General features: G+C 49.4%; 1 protein-coding gene across 1 annotated transcript; it reads left to right on the top strand.

Moving 5' to 3' along the window:
• The first annotated feature begins 1,559 nt into the window (after nt 1-1,559).
• Nucleotides 1,560-22,176, top strand: NEK9 (NIMA related kinase 9). The gene is made up of 23 exons (XM_082275720.1): nt 1,560-1,797; nt 4,726-4,903; nt 4,975-5,030; nt 6,182-6,258; nt 6,661-6,766; nt 7,230-7,361; nt 8,461-8,571; nt 8,746-8,810; nt 8,895-8,945; nt 9,031-9,223; nt 9,305-9,449; nt 12,647-12,847; nt 12,926-12,972; nt 13,116-13,271; nt 13,352-13,463; nt 13,543-13,704; nt 13,779-13,949; nt 14,036-14,095; nt 14,276-14,457; nt 14,550-14,699; nt 15,850-16,017; nt 18,233-18,286; nt 21,780-22,176. The coding sequence occupies exons 1-23, from the start codon at nt 1,630-1,632 to the stop codon at nt 21,909-21,911; spliced, it is 2,877 nt and encodes a 958-aa protein (XP_082131846.1). The 5' UTR covers nt 1,560-1,629; the 3' UTR covers nt 21,912-22,176.
• The last annotated feature ends 766 nt before the right edge of the window (nt 22,177-22,942 follow it).

Raw genomic sequence — 22,942 nt, 5'->3', positions numbered from 1 at the left:
GCCTTCCCAGAAGAGTTGAAGTTGTTATAGCTGCAAAGGGTGGGCCAACTCAATATTGAACCCTACGGACTAAGACTGGGATGCCATTAACCGGTTGCCGACTATATACTGCGGCGGTCAGCACCGGCCAGGCAGAGTGACGTAGGGGTACGTCACTCGCCTGTCACTGACTTGTGAGCCAATTGCGGGCGGGCGCGCGCCCGCCCCGGCTCGTTCACTGACAGGTCAGTGCGTGTGACCCGCGGACACTCACTCGCTCCGGTGAAGGGAGAAAGGCGGACGGCTTATGTAAACAAGCCGCCTGTCATTCTCCCTGGTGTAAAAATGAAGATCAGACGGTTCTACTATGTAGGACTGTTGATCTTTGTTTTTACCCCAATAGCAATGTCCCACTACAGTTAGAAACACGCCCCTAGGACACACTTAACCCCTCCCTCTCCAAAACAGTCAACCCCTTCCCTGCCAGTGTCATTTTTGCAGTAACAGTGCATATGTATAGCACTGATTACTGCAGTAATGTCACTGGTAACCCCAAAAGTGTCAAAAATGTCAGTCAAGGGTCCGATCTGTCCGCCGCAATGTCGCAGTACCGCAAAAAAAATCGCAGATCGCGCCGCCATTACGCGTTAGAAAAAAAAAACACCAAAAATGACAGAAATCTTTCCCTTTGTTAGTAAACGCGATAACTTTTGCGCAAACCAATCAAAATACGCTTTTTGCGATTTTTTTTACCAAACATATGTAGCAGAAAACAAATTGGCCGAAAATGTTAAAAAATTTTGATTTTTACATTTTTTTGGGGGGAATTTCATATAAAAAAATGTGAAAAATATTGTTATTTTTGCAAAATTGACGCTCTTTTTTTGTTTATAGCACATGAGCAAAAAATTGCACAGGTGATCAAATACCACCAAAAGAAAGCTCTGTTTGTGGGAAAAAAGGACATCAAATTCGTTTAGGTACAGCGTCGCACGACCGCGCAATTGTCCGTTAAAGTCACGCAGTAAAAAAACGCAAAAAACTCCCTGGTCTTTTAGCAGCCAAATCCTCCGGGGCTTAAGTGGTTAAAGGTCATGTGTGTGTAAAGGCCGGCGTCCCAATACTTTTGGTAATATAATGTATGTTATTCCATATGTGAAAAGTTTAAAAATGTCCCCAGGCGAGCGATGGACAATCGGTGTGTTTTGGACACAAAGGAACCCTGAGAGATATCCGAGGCGCAGGATTGGAGGAAGACCGTCACTGCTCCCTCCTGCCCTGAACTCTTCTCCTGTCACTGACCGGTTACCAGTAACACACACATGACAACACTGTATGGCTCTAAAATGGGTCTCCGCCGGAAAGGCTCTGATTGGCTGGGTGACAATTCAGCTCCGCCCTCTGTGAGCGTCAATCGGCTTCTCAATCCAATCGCAATATATGGACACCGCGCAGCAACATTGTATATCCCCGCCCCTTGCTGCGACGTCAGCGACAAACACTAGCAGCAATTACGCGATCTACAGCTCGGCTCCCGCCCTCAAGAAAGATGGCGGCGGCTCTGGGTCACGTGCCTGTGAGCGAGGCGGTCAGCAGTTCCGGGTCAGCCAGAGTCCAATATGGCGGCGGGCACAGGCGGCTGATCTCGCCATGTCCGCCCTCGGCCGGTATGACCGGCACTGCGACTCCATCAACTCGGACTATGGAGAGTCAGCGCGGAGCTGCGGTGGCCCCGAGCAGGAGGAGCTTCACTATATCCCCATCCGGGTCCTGGGACACGGGGCCTATGGGGAGGCCACTCTCTACCGGAGGACCGAGGTAGTCCCCGGGGGCGGGTCACTGTATAAAATGGGGAGGGTGGGCTGCCTCTGTCTAGTGGCTGAGGTACTTTATTGGCCGTCCCTGGGGGCGGGGTCATTGTATAGATGTGGGGCTCTTTCTGTCTCAAGATCTCTGTTTGACCCTCCCTGGGGGAGGAGTCATTGGGGGGCTCCATCCTACAGGGGAGTGGATAAGCTCCTTTGTAGATTGCTCTACTGGAGGAATGAGGTACTGCACTGTGCTCCTCAGGGGCGGATTCAGAAAAGGCTGTTCTGTGAGGAGGGGGGATGGGAAAGGCTCCTCAGGGAGTGGGCAAAGCAGGGAAAGGCTTCTTGGGATGAGGAAGGGCTAATGTAGAGGAGTTTGCATGGGAAGAATTGTAAGAAAGGCTTCTCTAGTAGGAGGGGAATTGTGGAAAAGCCATCTCAGACATGAAGAGGGGTCCTGGGAAAAGCTGCATGGACAGGAGGGGTCCTCAAAGGCTTCTCAAGAAGACAGGAGGGAAAAGATTCTAAGGGCCCATTCACACCACATTCAGTCCAATGCATTTTTTTTTCTGCATCAAAAACGCATGGTTAGTAAGTTATATGGTTTCCAATAACACAGTTCACACCACTGCTTGCAGTTCCAGAAAAAAAATAGAACATGCTGCATTTTCCCTGCACTGGACTGTACCGGAACGCTGTAAAATGCATCTTAAGGCACCAAAAACGCACTGTAACACACACGTCCTTATTTAACCACTTTACCACCGGAGGATTTTGCTGTCTTACGTCTGGGCCACTTTTTGCGATTCGGCACTGTGCAACTTTAACGGACAATTGCGCGGTCGTGCGACGCCGTACCCAAACAAAATTTACGTCCTTTTTTTCCCACAAACAGAGCTTTCTTTTGGTGGGATTTGATCACCTGTGCGATTTTTTTTTTTTGCGCTATAAACAAAAAAAGAGTGTAAATTTTGAAAAAACAATATTTTTCTAATTTTTTATATGAAATTCCCCCCAAAATTAAATTTTTGGCCAATTTGTTTTCTGCTCCCTATGTTTGGTAAAAAAAAATCACAATAAGCGTATTTTGATTGGTTTGCGCAAAAGTTATTGCGTTTACTAACAAAGGGAAAGATTTCTGTCATTTTTGGTGTTTTTTTTTTTTTTTTTAACGCGTAATGGTGGCGATCTGCGATATTTTTTTTTTTTTGCGGGACTGCGACATTGCGGCGGACAGATCGGACCCTTAACTGACATTTTTGACACTTTTGGGGTACCAGTGACATTACTGCAGTAATCAGTGCTATATATATGCACTGTTACTGTAAAAATAACACTGGCAGGGAAGGGGTTAATTTTATTGGAGAGGGAGGGGTTAATGTATGCCTGGTGCTTACTGACGTGTGTGGGGGGAGGTGACTGAGTGACACAGGGACAGATCCAGGGTTCAGCTATGCTGAACCCTGCAATCTGACCCTGCCTGTCACTTGGGAGATCCGCCCGCTTTGTTTACACAAGCAGGCGGATCTCCACACTAGATCCCCGACGATCGGGGAAGAGCAGCGGCAATCGCCGCTGCTCCTCCCCTGGCCCGACTCCCGCTGTGACTGAATACAGCGGGAGCGAGCCTCCGGCGCCGCACGCGCCGCCGAGAAAGGGGAGTGTCTGACGACGTAGTACTACGTCGTCAGACGATAACGAGCCACTTTGCCGCAGTAATATTCCTGCAGGCAGACGTAAAGTGGTTAAGGAGAACATGGAAAAGGCTCCTCATGGAGAGGAAGGTACAAGAAATGTTTCTCAGGGTGATGGGGAGGGGGGGCAGATAGGTTTTTTGGGGAGAGGGGTTTCAGGGAAGGCTGCTCATGTTAGGGAGAATATGGGAAAGGCTCCTCATGGAGAGGAAGGTACAAGAAATGTTTCTCAGGGAGAGGCAGGGACCAAAAAGTTAAGGGCGTTAAAATTTAACAAAACTTTAGTTTGACATCACCATCGTCCTGCATAGCAGCACACAATAAAAAAATATATATATAATGAAAAAGGGGTAAATCTAAGGCTGGCCATACATTATACAATTTTCTTGTTCAATTTCCTGGATACGTTCATAAGGTACGTAACGTATCCAATAAAGAAAAAAGTCCCGTGTCAAAAGATCATCGAGCCAGCAACCGTCCCTGCTGCAGACACTGACCCAGTCAAATATGAGTTGGGCCGTGGGCCGATCTGTCTGCGGCAGGGACGGTTGCTGGCTCGATGATCTTTTGACACGGGACTTTTTTCTTGATTGGATTACGTACCTTATGTCCTAGGTGGTGCTTAAAAAAAAAATATACTTTTTGGTGTTTGGGTTTATCTGTGCTCAATATTTGACTGCATTCATCCCTTTATGGGTAAATACTTTCTGTAGGGGATTTTTATATCTCTCTTCCCTGCCTAGAAGTCATTTTCCAGCTTATTATTCTAAATTTCGCGGCATGGCGCGTGAGATATAGTTTTGTGCTTTTTATTTAGGGTGTATATTTTAGAAAAGTCTATAACGCACCCGGATCCCGAGGAAGCCCAAATTGTGGGTGAAACGCGTCGATCCACCCAACTGTAGGATGTGTTATGTGATACACCTTTTATACGCTGTATCTTTGTGTTGATTTCACTATCTTGTTTTCAATAAAATTTGTATTTTTTTTATGATTTGTTTTTCTTTCATATTCTTGGGCACATTAAAATCCCAATTTCCCTTGTCTGCAGGGCCCCCCCCCCGTCAGACTTGGTTTACTCTTAGATTTACCCAATTTTTAGGGGATTGTGCCGCTGTTTTGTAGATAGATATTTACACCCGATTCCTATATAATGAAAAAGGCTCCTCATAGCCCAGTAGAAGAACATTTAGAATATTTCCTGTTCTCTGACGCTGTTCTTGCTCCCAACTGTTTCCCTCCAGGATGACTCGCTGGTTGTATGGAAGGAGGTGGGCTTGGCTAGACTTTCGGAAAAGGAACGCCGCGATGCTCTTAATGAGATTGTAATTTTATCCCTCCTCCAGCATGATAACATCATAGCGTACTATAACCACTTCATGGACAGCAACACACTGCTGATTGAGCTGGAGTACTGCAATGGTGAGTGGAATTCCAGTTGCTCCTTTCTGTGTAGCCGAAGGGTCTTCTTACCTCCATCCTCCTTTTCACAGGTGGTAATCTGTTTGACAAGATCGTCCGTCAGAAGAGCCAGTTGTTCCAGGAGGAGGTGAGAGGTGGTGGGGGGTTATGGAGTTCCAGGAGGAGGTGAGAGGTGGTGGGGGGGTTATGGAGTTCCAGGAGGAGGTGAGAGGTGGTGGGGGGTTATGGAGTTCCAGGAGGAGGTGAGAGGTGGTGGGGGTTATGGAGTTCCAGGAGGAGGTGAAAGGTGGTGGGGGGTTATGGAGTTCCAGGAGGAGGTGAAAGGTGGTGGGGGGTTATGGAGTTCCAGGAGGAGGTGAGAGGTGGTGGGGGGGTTATGGAGTTCCAGGAGGAGGTGAGAGGTGGTGGGGGATTATGGAGTTCCAGGAGGAGGTGAAAGGTGGTGGGGGGTTATGGAGTTCCAGGAGGAGGTGAAAGGTGGTGGGGGGTTATGGAGTTCCAGGAGGAGGTGAAAGGTGGTGGGGGGTTATGGAGTTCCAGGAGGAGGTGAGAGGTGGTGGGGGGTTATGGAGTTCCAGGAGGAGGTGAGAGGTGGTGGGGGGGTTATGGAGTTCCAGGAGGAGGTGAGAGGTGGTGGGGGGGTTATGGAGTTCCAGGAGGAGGTGAGAGGTGGTGGGGGGGTTATGGAGTTCCAGGAGGAGGTGAGAGGTGGTGGGGGGGTTATGGAGTTCCAGGAGGAGGTGAGAGGTGGTGGGGGGGTTATGGAGTTCCAGGAGGAGGTGAGAGGTGGTGGGGGGTTATGGAGTTCCAGGAGGAGGTGAGAGGTGGTGGGGGGTTATGGAGTTCCAGGAGGAGGTGAGAGGTGGTGGGGGGTTATGGAGTTCCAGGAGGAGGTGAGAGGTGGTGGGGGGTTATGGAGTTCCAGGAGGAGGTGAGAGGTGGTAAGTGGGGAGGGGGAAGTATAGAATTCCAGGAGAAGGTGCTGGGTAGTGAAAGGGGGGAAGTACAGTATAGTTCCAGGAGGAGGTGGTAGATAACAGGTGGTGGTGAGGGGGGGGGGGGGTATGGAGTTTTAAGAGAAGGTGAAAGGTGGGGAGGGGGGGGGGGGAAGTATAGAGTTCCAGGAGAAGGTGGCAGGTAGTTAAAGGGGATGTACAGTATTGTTCCAGAAGGAGATGATAGATGGCAGGTGGAAGAGGGGGTAGGGAGTGCCTTGCTTGTTGAGGACTAAGGGGCAGAACATTATGTCATTGTCACATGTCCATTTTATGTCTGCAGCTGGTCATTTGGTATCTCTTCCAAATCGTGTCTGCGGTGAGTTGCATCCATCGAGCTGGAATTCTTCACAGGCAAGTGTACATGTCCCATGGTCACCATATAGGGCAATGATGGATACAGTGCCACCTAGTGGTAACGTCATGGGGGATAGGTGATAGTGGGTTCAATGCCCCATACTGGTGAAAGCATAAAGGGGGGGGGGGAGGGGGTGATGGTGCGTACACTGCCCCTTAGTGGTATCATCTTGAAGGGGAGGTTTTGGTGGGTACACTGCTCCTAGTGGTGATATAATGGAGTGTATGTGATGGTGGGTACACTGCCCTCTAGTGGTGAGATGACATGGAGGTGATGGCAGGCACACTGCCCCACTGGTAACATCATGGAGGAGAGGTGATGGTGGGCACACTACCCCTACTGGTAACAACATGGAGGTGGGTGGCTTTTTAGTAAGTGTTAACGTCTCCAGTTTCCCTTTACAGAGACATTAAGACATTAAACATCTTCCTAACCAAAGCCAACCTAATCAAACTGGGGGACTATGGACTGGCAAAGCAGCTGGGCTCCGAGTTCTCGATGGCAGAAACGGTGAGCCTCTTGTTGTATAGAATATTGAAGAAATTATGTGCACCTCATCAGTTTTAGAATCTGACAGGGTGAGAATACAACTAAATTCCACCCTACACGTCATCGTAGTTGAGCAGAGAGATTCTGATTTTTACAAATGCTCCTTCCTGACTAGTTCTATGTTTATAACCAACACATAGCTATATCCAATGTTTTATAAATACAGTGCTGAGTAGAAAACTGCCTCACAGGGAGGGCATGGTTTTCAATGAGTCAGTTAACACAGACTTGCATTGTAAGAAAAGGCAATAAAGCACAACTACTGTGTTGTGCTGCCAAGCAAAGAACTGAGCCCAAGTACGTAATTGGCAAACATGTCTGTGTGTACATAAATCATTACAGATGATACAAAGTTCCTCTATTGCTGTATGATTGTTTGTACAATCCAGTGCTCTGGTCACATACATGTGTAATGTGTTTGCAGTGTGTGGGCACCCTGTATTACATGTCCCCAGAGCTGTGCCAGGGGGTGAAGTACAGCTTTAAGTCCGACATCTGGGCAGTAGGATGTGTGCTGTATGAGTTGCTGACTCTGACAAGAACCTTTGATGCAACGGTAAGTGTCCCTTCTCCCTCCATACCCCTCTCCTCCTGTCAGCAGCTCCTCCCTCCATATCCCTCTCCTCCTGTCAGCAGTTCCTTCCTCCACTCCACTCCTGTCAGCAGTTCCTCCTTTCGCTCCACTTCCCTCCTGTCAGCAGTTCCTCCCTCTGCTCCACTCCCCTCCCCTCCTGTCATCGGTTCCTCCCTCTGCTCCACTCCCCTCCTGTCAGCGGTTCCTCCCTCTGCTCCACTCCCCCTCCCCTCCTGTCAGCGGTTCCTCCCTCTGCTCCCCTCCTGTCAGCGGTTCCTCCCTCTGCTCCACTCCTCTCCCCTCCTGTCAGCGGTTCCTCCCTCTGCTCCACTCCCCTGCCCTCCTGTCGGCGGTTCCTCCATCTGCTCCCCTCCTGTCGGCGGTTCCTCCATCTGCTCCCCTCCTGTCGGCGGTTCCTCCATCTGCTCCCCTCCTGTCGGCGGTTCCTCCACGTCTCCCCTCCTGTCGGCGGTTCCTCCATCTGCTCCAAGTCTCCCCTCCTGTCGGCGGTTCCTCCATCTGCTCCACGTCTCCCCTCCTGTCGGCGGTTCCTCCATCTGCTCCACGTCTCCCCTCCTGTCGGCGGTTCCTCCATCTGCTCCACGTCTCCCCTCCTGTCGGCGGTTCCTCCATCTGCTCCACGTCTCCCCTCCTGTCGGCGGTTCCTCCATCTGCTCCACGTCTCCCCTCCTGTCGGCGGTTCCTCCATCTGCTCCACGTCTCCCCTCCTGTGGGCGGTTCCTCCATCTGCTCCACGTCTCCCCTCCTGTGGGCGGTTCCTCCATCTGCTCCACGTCTCCCCTCCTGTCGGCGGTTCCTCCATCTGCTCCACTCCACTTCTCACCTGTCAGTGGTTCCTCCATCTGCTCCAACCCACTTCTCTCCTCCATCTGCTCCACCCCACTTCTCTCCTCCATCTGCTCCACCCCACTTCTCACCTGTCAGTGTTTCCTCCCTTCTCTTCTCTCCTCTCCTCTCAGTGATTTCACCCTCTGCTCCTTTCCTTTCCTGTCATTGTTTTCTTTCCCTATTCCACTCCTGTCAGCCATTTATTCATAATCTTATTCTTCACTGCCTGCAGAATCCTCTGAATCTGTGTGTGAAGATTGTGCAAGGAAACTGGGGAGTGCAGCTAGACAACAGCGTCTACTCTCAGGATATGATTGATGTAGTGCGGTCCTGTTTGGAGCAGGTGAGTGTATACCACCAGATGCTGATTTGTGTAGCAGGTTAGTGTGTAGTCCAGGAGCTGATTGTTATTGTGTGTAGCAGGTAAGCGTGTACTCTAGAAGTTGATTGGTGTAGTTGAATGTGGAAAGCTGGATAATATCTGGCATCATCTGTGTTCCCTCTCCCTCTAATTTAGGAACCAGATATGCGACCGAGTGCTGATGAGATCCTGGAGAAGCCTCTGCTGGCTCGGAGGAGGAGGTGAGCCTGGATGGTGTGCACCCTCTATGTGCTGTTTCCTATAGTCGTCTTTGCAGGATAAATTTTGCTCTGGTTTCTCCACAGAGAAATGGAAGACCAGGTCTCCCTGCTGAACAAATCCAACAAACGCTCCAGGTAAGAGCGCTATAGATCGAGCAGCACCCCTTCGTTCTCATCCCCAGCTGGTACCATGTCTCATAAAGTTTCTTCTTTTTCCCAGGCCAGGCACTGTCACAGATGGACCAATTGCAGTGGTGACATCTCGAAGCAGCGAAGTGTATGTGTGGGGAGGAGGAAAGTCCACTCCTCAGAAACTTGATGTCTTTAAAGGTGGTTGTCGTGCACGACAGGTCTGTGCTGGAGATGCTCATTTCGCTGTGGTGACCGTGGAGAAGGAGTTGTACACCTGGGTGGTGAGTGTCGCAAGTTGTTGGAGTTTGGGGAAACGCAAGATGTACCAGGATTTAATACCAGAATATATTCTCATTGCTCAGAACATGCAAGGGGGATCAAAGCTGCATGGGCAGCTGGGCCATGGAGACCGGGCCTCTTATCGACAACCAAAACATGTGGAAAAGCTGCAAGGCAAATCTGTGAAACAAGTCAGCTCTGGAGGGGATTTCACTGTGTGTATTACAGGTTAGTATGAAGGGTGACAGGTTCTGAGTATAAAGGGTGGATGAAGATGTGATAGGGGCCTCGGGGGTGGATGAGGAGGCGAGAGGGGTGATCAGTCAAGGCCTTTTTTGAAGTCTGATCCACAGACCAGCACTTGAGCCAAAAGATACGCCAAAGGACCACTGCCAAAACAGAGAGGCGAGCCATCAGGGGAGCCGCATCCAAAAAGGCATCATGATAAACTGCAGCCCTTGGACCAGCTGGTCCGCCAGCTCGGCCCCCCGCCCCGCAGGCGTAAGAGCTTAGCCAACTCGGTCAGAGTTTGCGACACTAGGGCAATAGTGAATACCGACCTTATTGCCAAATCGGAGTGTACAAATGGCAGGCCACAGCCTCCGCCTTCCGATCAGCCAGATCCTTAAAGGCCAGGGACTCTTCAACTGGAATCATGGTTGCCTTGTTTAATTTGGAAACCAGATGGTCCACCACCGGTCCTCATAGGGGTAACTCCTAGTAAAGCGCTTTGGTAGTCCCCACTCTTTAGCGACAATTCTGTCAAAATAGGAGGGGAAAGGAAACGCCTTTGCCACTCTGGATGGCTTGTGAGTGCCAAAGGGTACCTGCGCCTCCATCACAGCTTCAGCTGCGTCCTCCATCTTTAGGGTTTCACACACAGATACAGCCCATGCATCTACCAATGCCTTTTCGTGTGCGGTCGCAGATGTGGAGGAATCCTCCTCACTATCAGATGATTCCAGGCGCGTGGTTGAAGACCCAGCAGGGAGACTAGCGTCAGCGGCTGCTAAATCAGATTCAGGATCTGATGAGGCAGGGGAAGGCGGGGGGTGCTTTTTGCTAGCCCGTCACCTGCAAGCCACCTCCACCCGGGACACAAGAGACTCCAGGACCGCTGTCAGTGAATGGATGTATAGTTGAGACCCGGAGGGCCCTGCAGTCGCAGAGAGGGGATCAGGTGGGGAAATGTGCTCAAAAGACTCCACGAGTCACCAGGGGGACCCCACAAAAAAGTGTAAAACACCAAGGGACAGCCCCCACCGCGTTGGCAGCACCACCCGCTCACCAGGCACAAAGCACCAAGCGATCCTCAGCAGAGAGGGAGAGGACTCCACCAGACTGACCACCCACAGAGACAAGCATCTGCAGCTGCTAGGATAATCTGCAATACACGTGCGGCGATCAGTAAGTAAAATAATCCAGGAGTCAGCACCAGGGTATGAGGGGCCAAAATCGCCACCCACAGGGCTCCACTGTCATGGTTGCCGCTATTTTCAATGGCAAACCACAGCAAAACGGCCGCCGGACTACACAAACATGGCCACCGTGTAAAGACCACACAGGCTACAACAAAATGGGGGCCCCGTACGGCACCAGGAGCCATACAGGGACCCAGGATTGGGAGACCAGGTCTCAAGGACAGATCCAGGCAGGACGGGGGGCCCTTGCAGGAGCCCCCACCAGGTACAACCCGGCCCCCCATCGCCAGTCAGCGCCCTGCCCCCACCCCAGGAAAGTGGTCAGACAACCCAAACAGCCCCAGCATATGTGGAAGGGGGGACTCGGCAAGGGAGGGGTACCTGCAGGAAGGAGGGAAACCTGGGAGTCCGACCGTACCAAGGAGGGGGCGCACGTCCACCCCAAAACCCTCCAGAGGGAGGGGGGACAGCTACTCACTATACCAGGATCCAAGCGGGCACCGCTCCAGACAGAACCCCTCTCTATCAAAATAGGGGGGGTGTCGACCAGGAGGAACGCTGCGACTCGGGGCAAGACTTGGTCATATGCGACCTAGCGAGGCGTTTAACTCGCAGGCCAGCCCCTGTCCAGTGAGGCTATGTCGCGGCCAACCTAGTGCGGAGCTGAGGTCTGCGTGTGCTCGCTGGCCAGACTGGGGTGACCACTGGATCTAGATTATCCAGCCCATCGCCCAGTCCAGCAGTTGATTGTAGATCTCACAGGAAAAATCGAGGCGTAAAAAAAAAATTCTATCTAAAAAAATTTGCCAGGACCAAAGATCCCAGCAAGGAACTAGGTGTGGCTATAGCAGAGAGAGGGAGTATACCCCCTGGGACTGCCCATGGGTGTAGCCAGAATTTTTTTCTGCCTAGTGTCCTACTCCTCCTGTAGGGGGCAGTATAACCCAATGGTTATGAATACTAGGAGCTGTGTCTGTCAATGAACGAGAGAACGAAAGAGAAATTCAAATGTTTCTTAGATACTGAATTTGAGTTTTCACTAGCTGTAAGCCTGTTTTGCTTGCGTCTATCTAGCAAGGTTACTTTGCGGTATAATCAAGGAAGCTCAGACCTCTGCAGTGTATAAATGTGCTTTTACTATACAAAACAATCTGTACATACAAAACTATTACAATATTAGGAACATAATACAAGACTGGCAGATAAAGATAAAGAAAATATAACAAGAATACTTAAGTAAGGAGGTTTCCCGCCATGGAGTCCCATTTGCTATTATGCAACATGGCACAGGTAATCAGGACCAGACACTTGCTTTATGGATGTTCTGGGTGAGACTAGACTCTAGCAGCTTGGGCTTGGGTATTTAGACTTTTATATAAGGAATATACCTTCCCCCCCCCCCCCTCCCAAGCCAATACCCTTGTAAGCAACAATATGACATTCACATTCCTGAGGAGAAAGGGCTCGCTTTATCCAAAGTTTGGACAGTGACTTCACCTTTTAAGGAGGAAGGGTGGGCTTGGTCATACTGCATTCCTCAAGCCTTACATCAGAAAGGTATAAGAGCTATACATATGGCCTTATATGGCTTCTTGACCAGGACTTGAAGGCTTAGAATGCAGTGAGCCACTTTATTAATAAGAAAATATGTAATATGCAATTTCCACAACAAAGCCATAATCCTCAAAATTAAGAAGAAATTCAATTCAAGAAATGCTTGAAATATATCGCTCTCTGTGTAACACATCTATATACTATCACTTTTAGAAATATACTTTTTGATAATCAAATTTTTTTGAGATCCACCTGTGTATATAGTGTGACAGTTGAGCCAGCCATTGGTTAGTTTTGGCTCATGTGACATGAACCTGTGTTATCAGATAACGAGAACATAATGTGGAAGATCAGGAAGCCGGATGTAATACGATGGTGAAGGGGCCTCAGCTCATTATTTATTTATTTATTTATTTATTTATTTATTTTATTTTTTTATGTCTTCTTCAGATGAAGGCCAGGTCTACTCTTTCGGCTCAGACTATTATGGCTGCCTCGGCATAGGTCAGGCTGAGGGCTCAGAGGTTCTAGAGCCCATTCTAGTGGACTTCTTCTTGAATGAACCAGTTGATCAGGTGTCCTGTGGTGACAGTCACGTTATGGTGCTAACACGAAGCAAGTCTGTGTACTCCTGGGGCTGTGGAGAGTATGGTGAGTGTACTGTGGAATTCTCCATTAGATGACATTCTGGATTTGGTGGGCTGGATATAATCTATCTGTCCCCTGTAGGACGCCTAGGATTGGACTCAGAAGATGACGTCTACTCTCCTCAGAAGGTGACTCTTCAGCTCTCTTTGTCCTGTTCAGCCCCATGTTGTGTTTTCCTATTTGTGTACGCCTTGTGCCCTGCTATAATCTCTGCTCTCGGCCTCTGCATTGTGTCGGGTTATTCTTCACATCCAATTTTCCTCTGTGTCAGGTGGAGGTGCAGCGAGGCCTCTGCATTGTGAGTGTCAGCTGCGGCTCAGATGGCAGTTTTCTCCTGACACAGTCTGGTAAAGTTCTTGCCTGTGGTTCAAATGAACACAACAAGCTGGGACTGAACCAGTGCACGGCTGGGATTATAAACCATGAGGTAAGTTTCTGACCACTCCTTGACTAGAATGTGAGGATTACGCTACATGGGGTTGACAGCACATTTTTCTCCCCCCACAGCAGACCTATCAAGAGGTGCCGTACACCACCTCCCTGACCCTGGCCAAGCAGTTGTCCTTCTATAAAGTGCGTAGCATCTCTCCAGGAAAGACACACACTGCTGCCATAGATGGTGAGATGTGTCTATAGTCTTCCCTCTGCCTCTTGTCATCTTTCCATGTAACTTACACTCCCTCTGCTTTCTTTAATAGAGCGTGGCAGGCTCTTGACGTTTGGTTCCAACAAGTGTGGCCAGCTAGGTGTTGGAGACTACCGGAAACATCTGGGTATTAACCTGCTTGGGGGACCTCTTGGAGGGAAACAGGTGACCAGAGTGTCCTGTGGGGATGAGTTCACCATTGCTTCCACAGATGGTGAGTAAACCTGCCTGTGCTAGTGGCACTATGTGCTGAGGATATTTATTTTATGAAGGATCTCTCTCCTCCAGATAATCACATATTTGCCTGGGGAAATGGAGGAAATGGACGTCTAGCCATGACCCCTAATGAGCGACCTCAAGGCTCTGACATCTGTACCTCGTGGCCTCGTCCGATATTTGGCTCATTACATCATGTGCCCGAGCTCTCTTGCCGTGGCTGGAACACCATCCTCATTGTGGGTGAGTAGTTGGGAATTGTGTCTTGTTGGTGGGGTATGATGAGCTTTCAGAAAGCCTCTTGTGCTAAGATTTCTTTCTTCTCATAGAGAAAGTCCTCAACTCAAAGACTATCCGGTCAAACAGCAGTGGCCTGTCTATTGGAACCCGTAAGTGATTGGCAGGGATGAGGGGGGGGTTTCTGTCAAACCCCATGAGAGGGTGGCTGAGGGAGGTGGGAGGGTTGTATCGAAACTGGTAAGTGAATGGCTTGGGGAGGGCATGAGTCAACCAGGGATTTTCTGCTGGGTAGCTCTGATAAAAGAGATGAGATTATTTTTGCCTTACAGTTGCCCAGAGCTGCTCATCAGGGGGATCTGCACAAGTGGAGGTTGACAGCGCACGGGAATCCCTGTCTTCTGAGCCCAGTGACGGCAGGTTGGTTGGCACCATGGAGGCGGAGCCAGAGACCAGCCCATTTAACACCACAGAAAATATGGAGAGCAGTGCTTGTCCCAGCTGGTTGCGGCAGGTAATGGGACTAGATTGTTTTTGTGTTGTGCTTTTTTTTTTTTGCTCTTTGTGTATGTGGATGCTGTAAACCTTGGGTTTGTGTATCTGCAGGAGCTGGAAGAAGCAGAGTTTATACCAATGCCAGAGACCCCGTCCTCTGCCAGTATGGAGTTGCCACAGGATATATCGGCATCTCTTCCACAGCACACAGAGGCCTCTCTGCCAGCAAAGATGTCACAGAGTACAGAGGGGGTTCTGCAGGTGAGAGCAAGGCCACGTGAAGGATGGATGGGGGAAGTACAAAGTAGGTTCTACAGGTGAGAGGGAGGCCATGTGGAGGATGGATGGGGGGGGTACAAAGGAGGTGGATGGATGGGGGGGTACAAAGGAGGTTCTACAGGTGAGAGGGAGGCCATGTGGAGGATGGATGGGGAGGGGGGGAAGAGTACAAAGGAGGTGGATGGATAGGGGGGGGGGGGAGTACAAAGGAGGTTCCACAGGTGAGAGGGAGGCCATGTGGAGGATGGATGGCGGGGGGGGGGGGGGGAGAGTACAAAGGAGGTGGATGGATGGGGGGGGGGGAGAGTACAAAGGAGGTGGATGGATGGGGGGGGGGTACAAAGGAGGTTCTACAGGTGAGAGGGAGGCCATGTGGAGGATGGATGGGGGGAAGTACAAAGGAGGTTCTACAGGTGAGAGGGAGGCCATGTGGAGGATGGATGGGAGTACAAAGGAGGTGAATGGATGGGGGGGGGGGGGGGAGTACAAAGGAGGTTCTACAGGTGAGAGGGAGGCCATGTGGAGGATGGATGGATGGGGGGGGGGGGGGGGGAGTACAAATGCAAAGTAGGCTCTACAGGTGAGAGCGATGCAATAGATGGGGGAAAATGCAAAGAAGGTTCTACAGGTGAGAGCGAGGCCATGTGGAGGATGAACAGGGGTGCCGTAAAGAGAAGGCTGTGCAGGTAAGAGCCTCGAGGGGGGGGGAGTACAGAAGAAGCTGTGCATGTGAGAGGGAGGCCATGTGGAGGATGGATGGGGGAAATGCAAAGTAGGCTCTACAGGTGAGAGCGATGCAATAGATGGGGGAAATGCAAAGAAGGTTCTACAGGTGAGAGCGAGGCCATGTGGAGGATGAACAGGGGTGCCGTATAGAGAAGGCTGTGCAGGTAAGAGCCTCGGGGGGGGTACAGAAGAAGCTGTGCATGTGAGAGGGAGGCATTGTGAAGGATGGACATGGGGCGTACAGGGGTGACCATGTGGAGACTGGATAGGGAGGAGTACAGAGAAAGTTTGACAGGTGAGAGGGAGGCCATGTGGAGACTGGAAGGGTGTTGTGAGAGATGATCTGATTTCCTTTATCCAGCTCTGCACTCCATACTGTATATGAAATGTAACTCTTGGTTTGCAGGAGCAGCGGTGCCCCGGCTGTGCGTGTGGTGCTCTGCAGGAAGAGGTACAAAGGCTGCAGACTCTTGTGTCATCCTATGTGAGTGAACAGGAGAATCTACGTCGAGAGAACACACAGCTAACGCTAAGAGTTCAGGAGCTCGAGGACAAATTGCAGGTGCTGATGCAGGTGAATGTTAGTTCTGTTGTATGTTTATAATAGAGCGCTGCTATGTATGTTACCTGTTTGTTTATAATCCTGAAAGCAATCTGTGTTTTACACTGCACAAACCAGAGCCCGTTCCCATCATTACAGCTTGTGTGACATACCAAGGGCAAATGTGCTCTCTAGCCACTTGCCTACTGGGCACCCCCTTCCTCCCCCGGCCAGTTTTCAGCTTTTAGTGCTCTCATACTTTGGGTACAGTGTTGCATGACCGTGCAATTGTCATTCAAACTACATTTTGTTCTCACAACTAGAGCTTTCTTTTGGTGGTATTTAATCACCACTGGGTTTTTTTTATTTTGTTTGCTAAACAAATAAAAAAAGACCAAATATTTTGAAAAAAATATGTTTTCTGTTAATTTTGGATAAAGGTAATTTTTCTTCTTCACTAATGTGCGGTGATGAGGCTTCACTGAAGAGGTGGCACTGATTGGGCTGCACTGATGATTAGTGCCCTGATTATCAGTGTAAATGTGCCCTTTTTACAGGAAAGCCAGTCAGCTTTCCTTTCCTCCTTGACAGTGCTGAGGAAAGGAAATGCCGCTAACTGGCATTTGTTTACATGGGATGAGCTGTGATTGGACACAGCTGATCACATGGTAAACAGCCGCTGTGATTGGCCCTTTACCTCGATCTGTGATCAGCTGTGTCCGAAGGGGGCGGGCGCTGGAAATATTGGCCCCTCTAGTCTGAAGGTATGGTGGGTAATGGAGTGTGCTCTCCAGCCTGACACTAGTGGTGCAGGTTTGGAGTGTGCTCGCTAGCAGATACCCTGTGGGGGGGTTGGGGAATTGTGCTCTCCAGCCTGACACTGTGGGAAGGAGGGGTCAAGTGTGCTCTGCAGCCTGACACCATGACGGGAAGGTGCTTGGGAGGGTGCTATTCAGCCTGACATTGTGGCGGGAGGGTGCTCTTCAGCCTGACATTGTGGCGGGAGGGTGCTCTTCAGCCTGACATTGTGGCGGGAGGGTGCTCTTCAGCCTGACATTGTGGCAGGAGGGTGCTCTTCAGCCTGACATTGTGGAGGGAGGGTGCTCTTCAGCCTGACATTGTGGCGGGAGGGTGCTCTTCAGCCTGACATTGTGGCGGGAAGGTGCTCTTCAGCCTGACATTGTGGCTGGAAGGTGCTCTTCAGCCTGACATTGTGGCGGGAGGGTGCTCTTCAGCCTGACATTGTGGCGGGAAGGTGCTCTTCAGCCTGACATTGTGGCTGGAAGATGCTCTTCAGCCTGACATTGTGGCGGGAAGGTGCTCTTCAGCTTGACATTGTGGCGGGAAGGTGCTCTTCAGCTTGACATTGTGGCGGGAAGGTGCTCTTCAGCCTGACATTGTGGCGGGAAGGTGCTCTTCAGCCTGACATTGTGGCGGGAAGGTGCTCTTCAGCCTGACATTGTGGCGGGAAGGTGCTCTTCAGCCTGACATTGTGGCGGGAGGGTGCTCTTCAGCCTGACATTGTGGCGGGAGGGTGCTCTTCAGCCTGACATTGTGGCGGGAGGGTGCTCTTTAGCCTGACATTGTGGCGGGAGGGTGCTCTTCAGCCTGACATTGTGGCGGGAGGGTGCTCTTCAGCCTGACATTGTGGCGGGAAGGTGCTCTTCAGCCTGACATTGTGGCGGGAAGGTGCTCTTCAGCCTGACATTGTGGCGGGAAGGTGCTCTTCAGCCTGACATTGTGGCTGGAGGGTGCTCTTCAGCCTGACATTGTGGCGGGAGGCTGCTCTTCAGCCTGACATTGTGGCGGGAAGGTGCTCTTCAGCCTGACATTGTGGCTGGAGGGTGCTCTTCAGCCTGACATTGTGGCTGGAGGGTGCTCTTCAGCCTGACATTGTGGCTGGAGGGTGCTCTTCAGCCTGACATTGTGGCTGGAGGGTGCTCTTCAGCCTGACATTGTGGCGGGAAAGTGCTCCTCAGCCTGACATTGTGGCTGGAGGGTGCTCTTCAGCCTGACATTGTGGTGGGAAGGTGCTCCTCAGCCTGATACTATGGGGGTGAGGGACGTGGTAGTGTGCTCGCCCTTCTGACTCAGTGAGGGGGGGAGAGGTGGAGTGCTCTCCAACCTGACTCCTTCAAAGGGGGAGAAGTTGTAAGGAGAGAAGTGTGTGCAAGTTCTCCAGACAGATCTGCAGACAGTGATAGTGGAGCTGTAGACGAATGTTGGTATAATGTGTTTTTTTTTCCAGCAGGGTCAGGCAGTCAGCCAACATGGAGAGGCCATACAAACTCTTCAGAGACAGGTGAGCATACAAAGTGGCAGATGATTGGTCCTGTATGTTGCTGACTGGCAGTAACTGACTTAAGTCATCACATGCACAAATTTCACTATAACAATTCTTAGATCAGTTTACGCAGCAGTTAATATTTTAGATCTGTGTGGAAGTAGGGAGCGGTCATCCCCTGGCTTTGTTAGGAATTATACAAGGATATATGTATGAAATGTCCTGCAAACCACAATTCCCTCTAAAAACACAGAGAAGCAGGAAGTGTCATGCATATCCTCCTCTCTGTACTCCTCCAGTATAAATGGAAATGCTTGTGATGTTGACCTCTGCAGCCTCACCTCCTTGTTGTTACCCAGTGTTAAATTTTGTCAACATTTTCGTTAGCGGCCTTTTTACAGTGGCGAAAGCGAAAAGTGCACCACATTTTTGACAAAAACTATGACGAAAATCAATTCCGTTTTTGTTAACGAACGAAAATGAAACACTAATGTGAGGCAGGGACGTATACCCATCGTGAATTTGCAGTTTCCACAGAGCTGAACCTGCTTCTGCTCCCAGCAAGAAAGCAACTCGAGTCTGTAGGGTTCTGCGCTTAGCAGCAGCCAGCGTTACAGGCCTTCCCTCAGACCACCATCCAGAGCACTGTGCAGCATTACAGGCCTCTCTGACCACCGTCCAGAGCACTGTGCATTACAGGCCTCCCCTCAGACCACCATCCAGAGCACTGTGCAGCATTACAGGTCTCTCTGACCACCGTCCAGAGCACTGTGCATTACAGGCCTCCCCTCAGACCACCATCCAGAGCACTGTGCAGCATTACAGGCCTCTGACCACAGTCCAGAGCACTGTGCATTACAGGCCTCCCCTCAGACCACCATCCAGAGCACTGTGCAGCATTACAGGCCTCTCTGACCACCGTCCAGAGCACTGTGCATTACAGGCCTCCCCTCAGATCACCATCCAGAGCACTGTGTACAATGTAATACAGGCCTCTTCTTCAGACTGTCCCATGTCCAGAGCACTGTGTGCATTAGAAGCCTCCTCAGATCACCGTCCAGACCACTGTGCAGCATTACAGGCCTCCTCAGACCGCTGTGCAGCATTACAGGCCTCCTCAGACCGCTGTGCAGCATTACAGGCCTCCTCAGACCACTGTGCAGTATTACAGGCCTCCTCAGACCTCTGTCCATAGCACTGTGCATTACAGGCCTCCTCAGACCACCGTATATTACAGCCCCCCCCCCCCCCCAGAGCACTGTGCATTACAGGCATCCCCTCAGATCACTGTCCAGAGCACTGTGCAGCATTACAGGCCTCCTCAGACCACCGTCCAGAGCACTGTGCAGCATTACAGGCCTCCTCAGACCACCGTCCAGAGCACTGTGCAGCATTACAGGCCTCCTCAGACCACCGTCCAGAGCACTGTGCATTACAGGCCTCCTCAGACCACCGTCCAGAGCACGATGTGCAATGCATTACAGAACTCCTCATCAGACTGTCAATTTCCAGAGCACTGGACCGTTCAGAGTGGCTAAATCTGTGAGTTTGTTCAAACCCTAATACCATAAATAATATTTGATTTTTTTTTTTTTTTTTTTTACTCCAGGAGGATATAAAGAGTGTGGAAATTCTAAAGAAATGCTAAAATAACGCATTGCAATTTAACTAAACACATTAGATTTTAGTTGACTAAAATTATTTTATTGAACTAAAATACAACTAAATGTAAAACAATTGCAGATCACTAAAATGGCATTTTAGTCAAATGACTAGAACTAAAACAATATAAAAATTTGATGCCAAAATTAACACTGCTGTTACCTAAAATACGGTTGCTTCAAGCCTGCTTCTGGGGCAAATGTAGAAGGTGGAATAGAACGGACAGCTGGTATAGTGAGAGAAACAGAGCTGATCTTCTAGCAGGTGCGCCACACACTCTATAATTTTAATCCACATTCAGCCACTTGCTCAGAGATTTTGACTGCAAAAATGGCCAAATGGATGAATGTTTCTGTTGACACTGAAATGATCTGTTTGTCAATTTATCTGGTACCTTTTACAAATAAGAGGCCCTGTCACTTTGCCCATTCAGGATAAGATCCAGCCCAAGCCAATTCTGGCATTCCTCTCATACATGTAAAATCATCTTTTTTTTTTTTTTGCTAGAAAATTACTCAGAATCCCCAAACATAATATTTTTTAGCAGAGACCCTAGGGAATAAAATGGAGGTTGTTGCAATTTTTTTGTCACACGGCAATTTTTCAAACGTGATTTATTTGGAAAGACTAAAACACTTTCATGAATTAACAAAAAAAAATAAAAATATTTACCCAAGTTTTTTTGTATAATGTGAAAAATGATATTGCACCGAAAAAATAGATACCGAACATTTCACGCCTTAAAATTGCGCACACTCATTTAATGGCACCAAACTTCAGTACCTAATAATCTCCATAGGTGATGCTTTAAAAAGTTTTGCAGCTTAGAGTTACAAAGGAGGTCTAGTGCTAGAATTGTTGCTCTCGCTCAGACGTTTGCGGCGATACTTCACGTGTGGTTTGGACGCCGTTTAGATATGCTGTTGTTTGCAAGCATGAGGGAATGGGGCATTTTTAAATTATTATTTTTTTATCACTTTTATTCCTATTAGAAGGAATGTAAACATCTCTTGTAATTGAAATAGTGCATGACAGGTCCTCTTTATGGGAAGATCTGGAGTCAATAAGACCTCAGATCTCTCCTACAGGCTCAAAAGCCTGAAATAAAAAAAAAATAAATAAATAAACACGATCTTGGCTATCTACCTGAGATCACGGCAGTATTGACAACTCCAAGGCTGAGCGTGACGTCATAACATCGTGCCTGGGCCTCCGAAAGTCAGACACTGCTGGGTACCATCTGGTCCTCGGCAGTCTCTATGGTATAGTTCCACCACTAGCAGATTCCTTCTGTAGAAGCGTGGGAGGGGGAGGGAGATGTCCCCTCCCGCTGCTTGTAAGAACAATCAAGCGGCTGAACAGCCAGCCACTATGATTGTTCCTATGGTGCAGGGAATCGTCCGCTAAAAAAAAATATCTGAATGATGTCTGCAGCTGGCACCCATCATTCAGATATCCCCGCTTAAAGCCCAGGACCTCATGACATCCAGCGGTAAGGAAGTGGTTGAAAGCTGTTTAACTGCTGTGTATGGCTAGAATAATGATTTTCCCACACTGCTATTTTTTTTGCTTTTTTCTGTTTCCAAGTGATCGACGCATAAAATATGGAGTGGAAATCAAATAAAATTCTTTTTTGGGCACCATTGAAGTTTCTTTGATTTATTTTACCCCTCTAACAATTACTTGACTGCTGGAAACTAGAAAACCATGAAAAACCCAGCATGGTGGTGGGGGGGGGGGGGGGGGGGGGGGTTGGTCAGATTGTGACTTGATCTCCAATCATTACACACAGACTCATCATGACTAATGTTTATTGTATAATTAGAGTTGTGTACTGTCTTTCCTGTAGGTGGCGCTTTGTGTAAAAGGACTATCACCAGCTACTGGCAGTGCTGAGACCTCCCGGGAGGATTCGGATGCAGAGTCATGGTGTTTCTTGGGTGCCGACCCCTGTCGTTCTGCCTCTGGGACCCCCATGTGATGACCACTGCAATGGACACAAAAACTTTTTTTAGTGCCTTATACGAGTACTGTCCAGACTCCCACCTCACATGTGGAACAGTTATTGCCGGACTGGACAATGTGCACGGCCTTTGCTGTAGAGGCTAAGTGCTATTACTGTGGATGGCTGCCGGAACAGTGAGCAAGAGCACCGCCTCAGCATCTGACACACTGTACACAGCTCAGTATTCAGCTTCTTGGCCATTACTCACAGTAACATTGAATAAAACACTGTGTGGATGCCATGTCAGCCTATTCCTGACCATGTAGTATAGTGTGGTGGGGAGCAGATATGTGAAGAAGGGTAAAAGTCTGTAAAATCCAGCTGCTCCCTGGTGTATATATAACTTGTGTAATGATAATGTCTCTTCTCTGTATACGAGTCCGATCTCCAGCATTACGAACAGGGGGATGAGAGGAGGATTTTTTTCTTCCATTGAGTCCCGGTTCATACAGATGTGGATTCGATCCGATAGGCATAGATTCGCTTGTCATCTGAAAAAAAAAAAACATTGTTTGATATGTAAGCCATTCACATCTATGTGGTAGGATTCTGATCTAGTAAAAAAAAAAACGGTCCTGTGCAAATTAAATTTCCAGCTACACTGAATCCCCTCTGAAATTTTATCAATTCGCATTAGAATCACACCTGTCACAACAGGATTTGCACCCCATCAGTATGAACCGAGACTGAGGGACGTAGGAATTCAGATACTGTCAGGTTATACTGCCATCTTAACGCCTTTCAGGTGGAGCAAAATCAGTCAAGATGACCTGCCTGCTCAGCCCGGGATCTCTCCACTGAGCTGATGCACGGTACGTGTCCACATCACAATGCAGAGCGCACACGGACACAGCCCACTGTTCTCTATGGGGCAGTCGGATGGAAAGGGAATGCCTGTCTGTTTCCATCTGATCGATGAATGGGGAACGGATCCCTATCTGTCTGTTTTTAACAGGTCTGGTGTCAGTGGATCAGCTGCTCCATTGAGAATGTTGGGTCATCCCATC

Source organism: Pelophylax lessonae (assembly GCF_965119305.1).
Source record: "Pelophylax lessonae genome assembly, chromosome: 13".
NCBI classification, from domain to species: domain Eukaryota; kingdom Metazoa; phylum Chordata; class Amphibia; order Anura; family Ranidae; genus Pelophylax; species Pelophylax lessonae.
The sequence above is the reverse complement of the archived record's forward strand: the minus strand, read 5'-3'. Positions and strand labels throughout refer to the sequence as shown.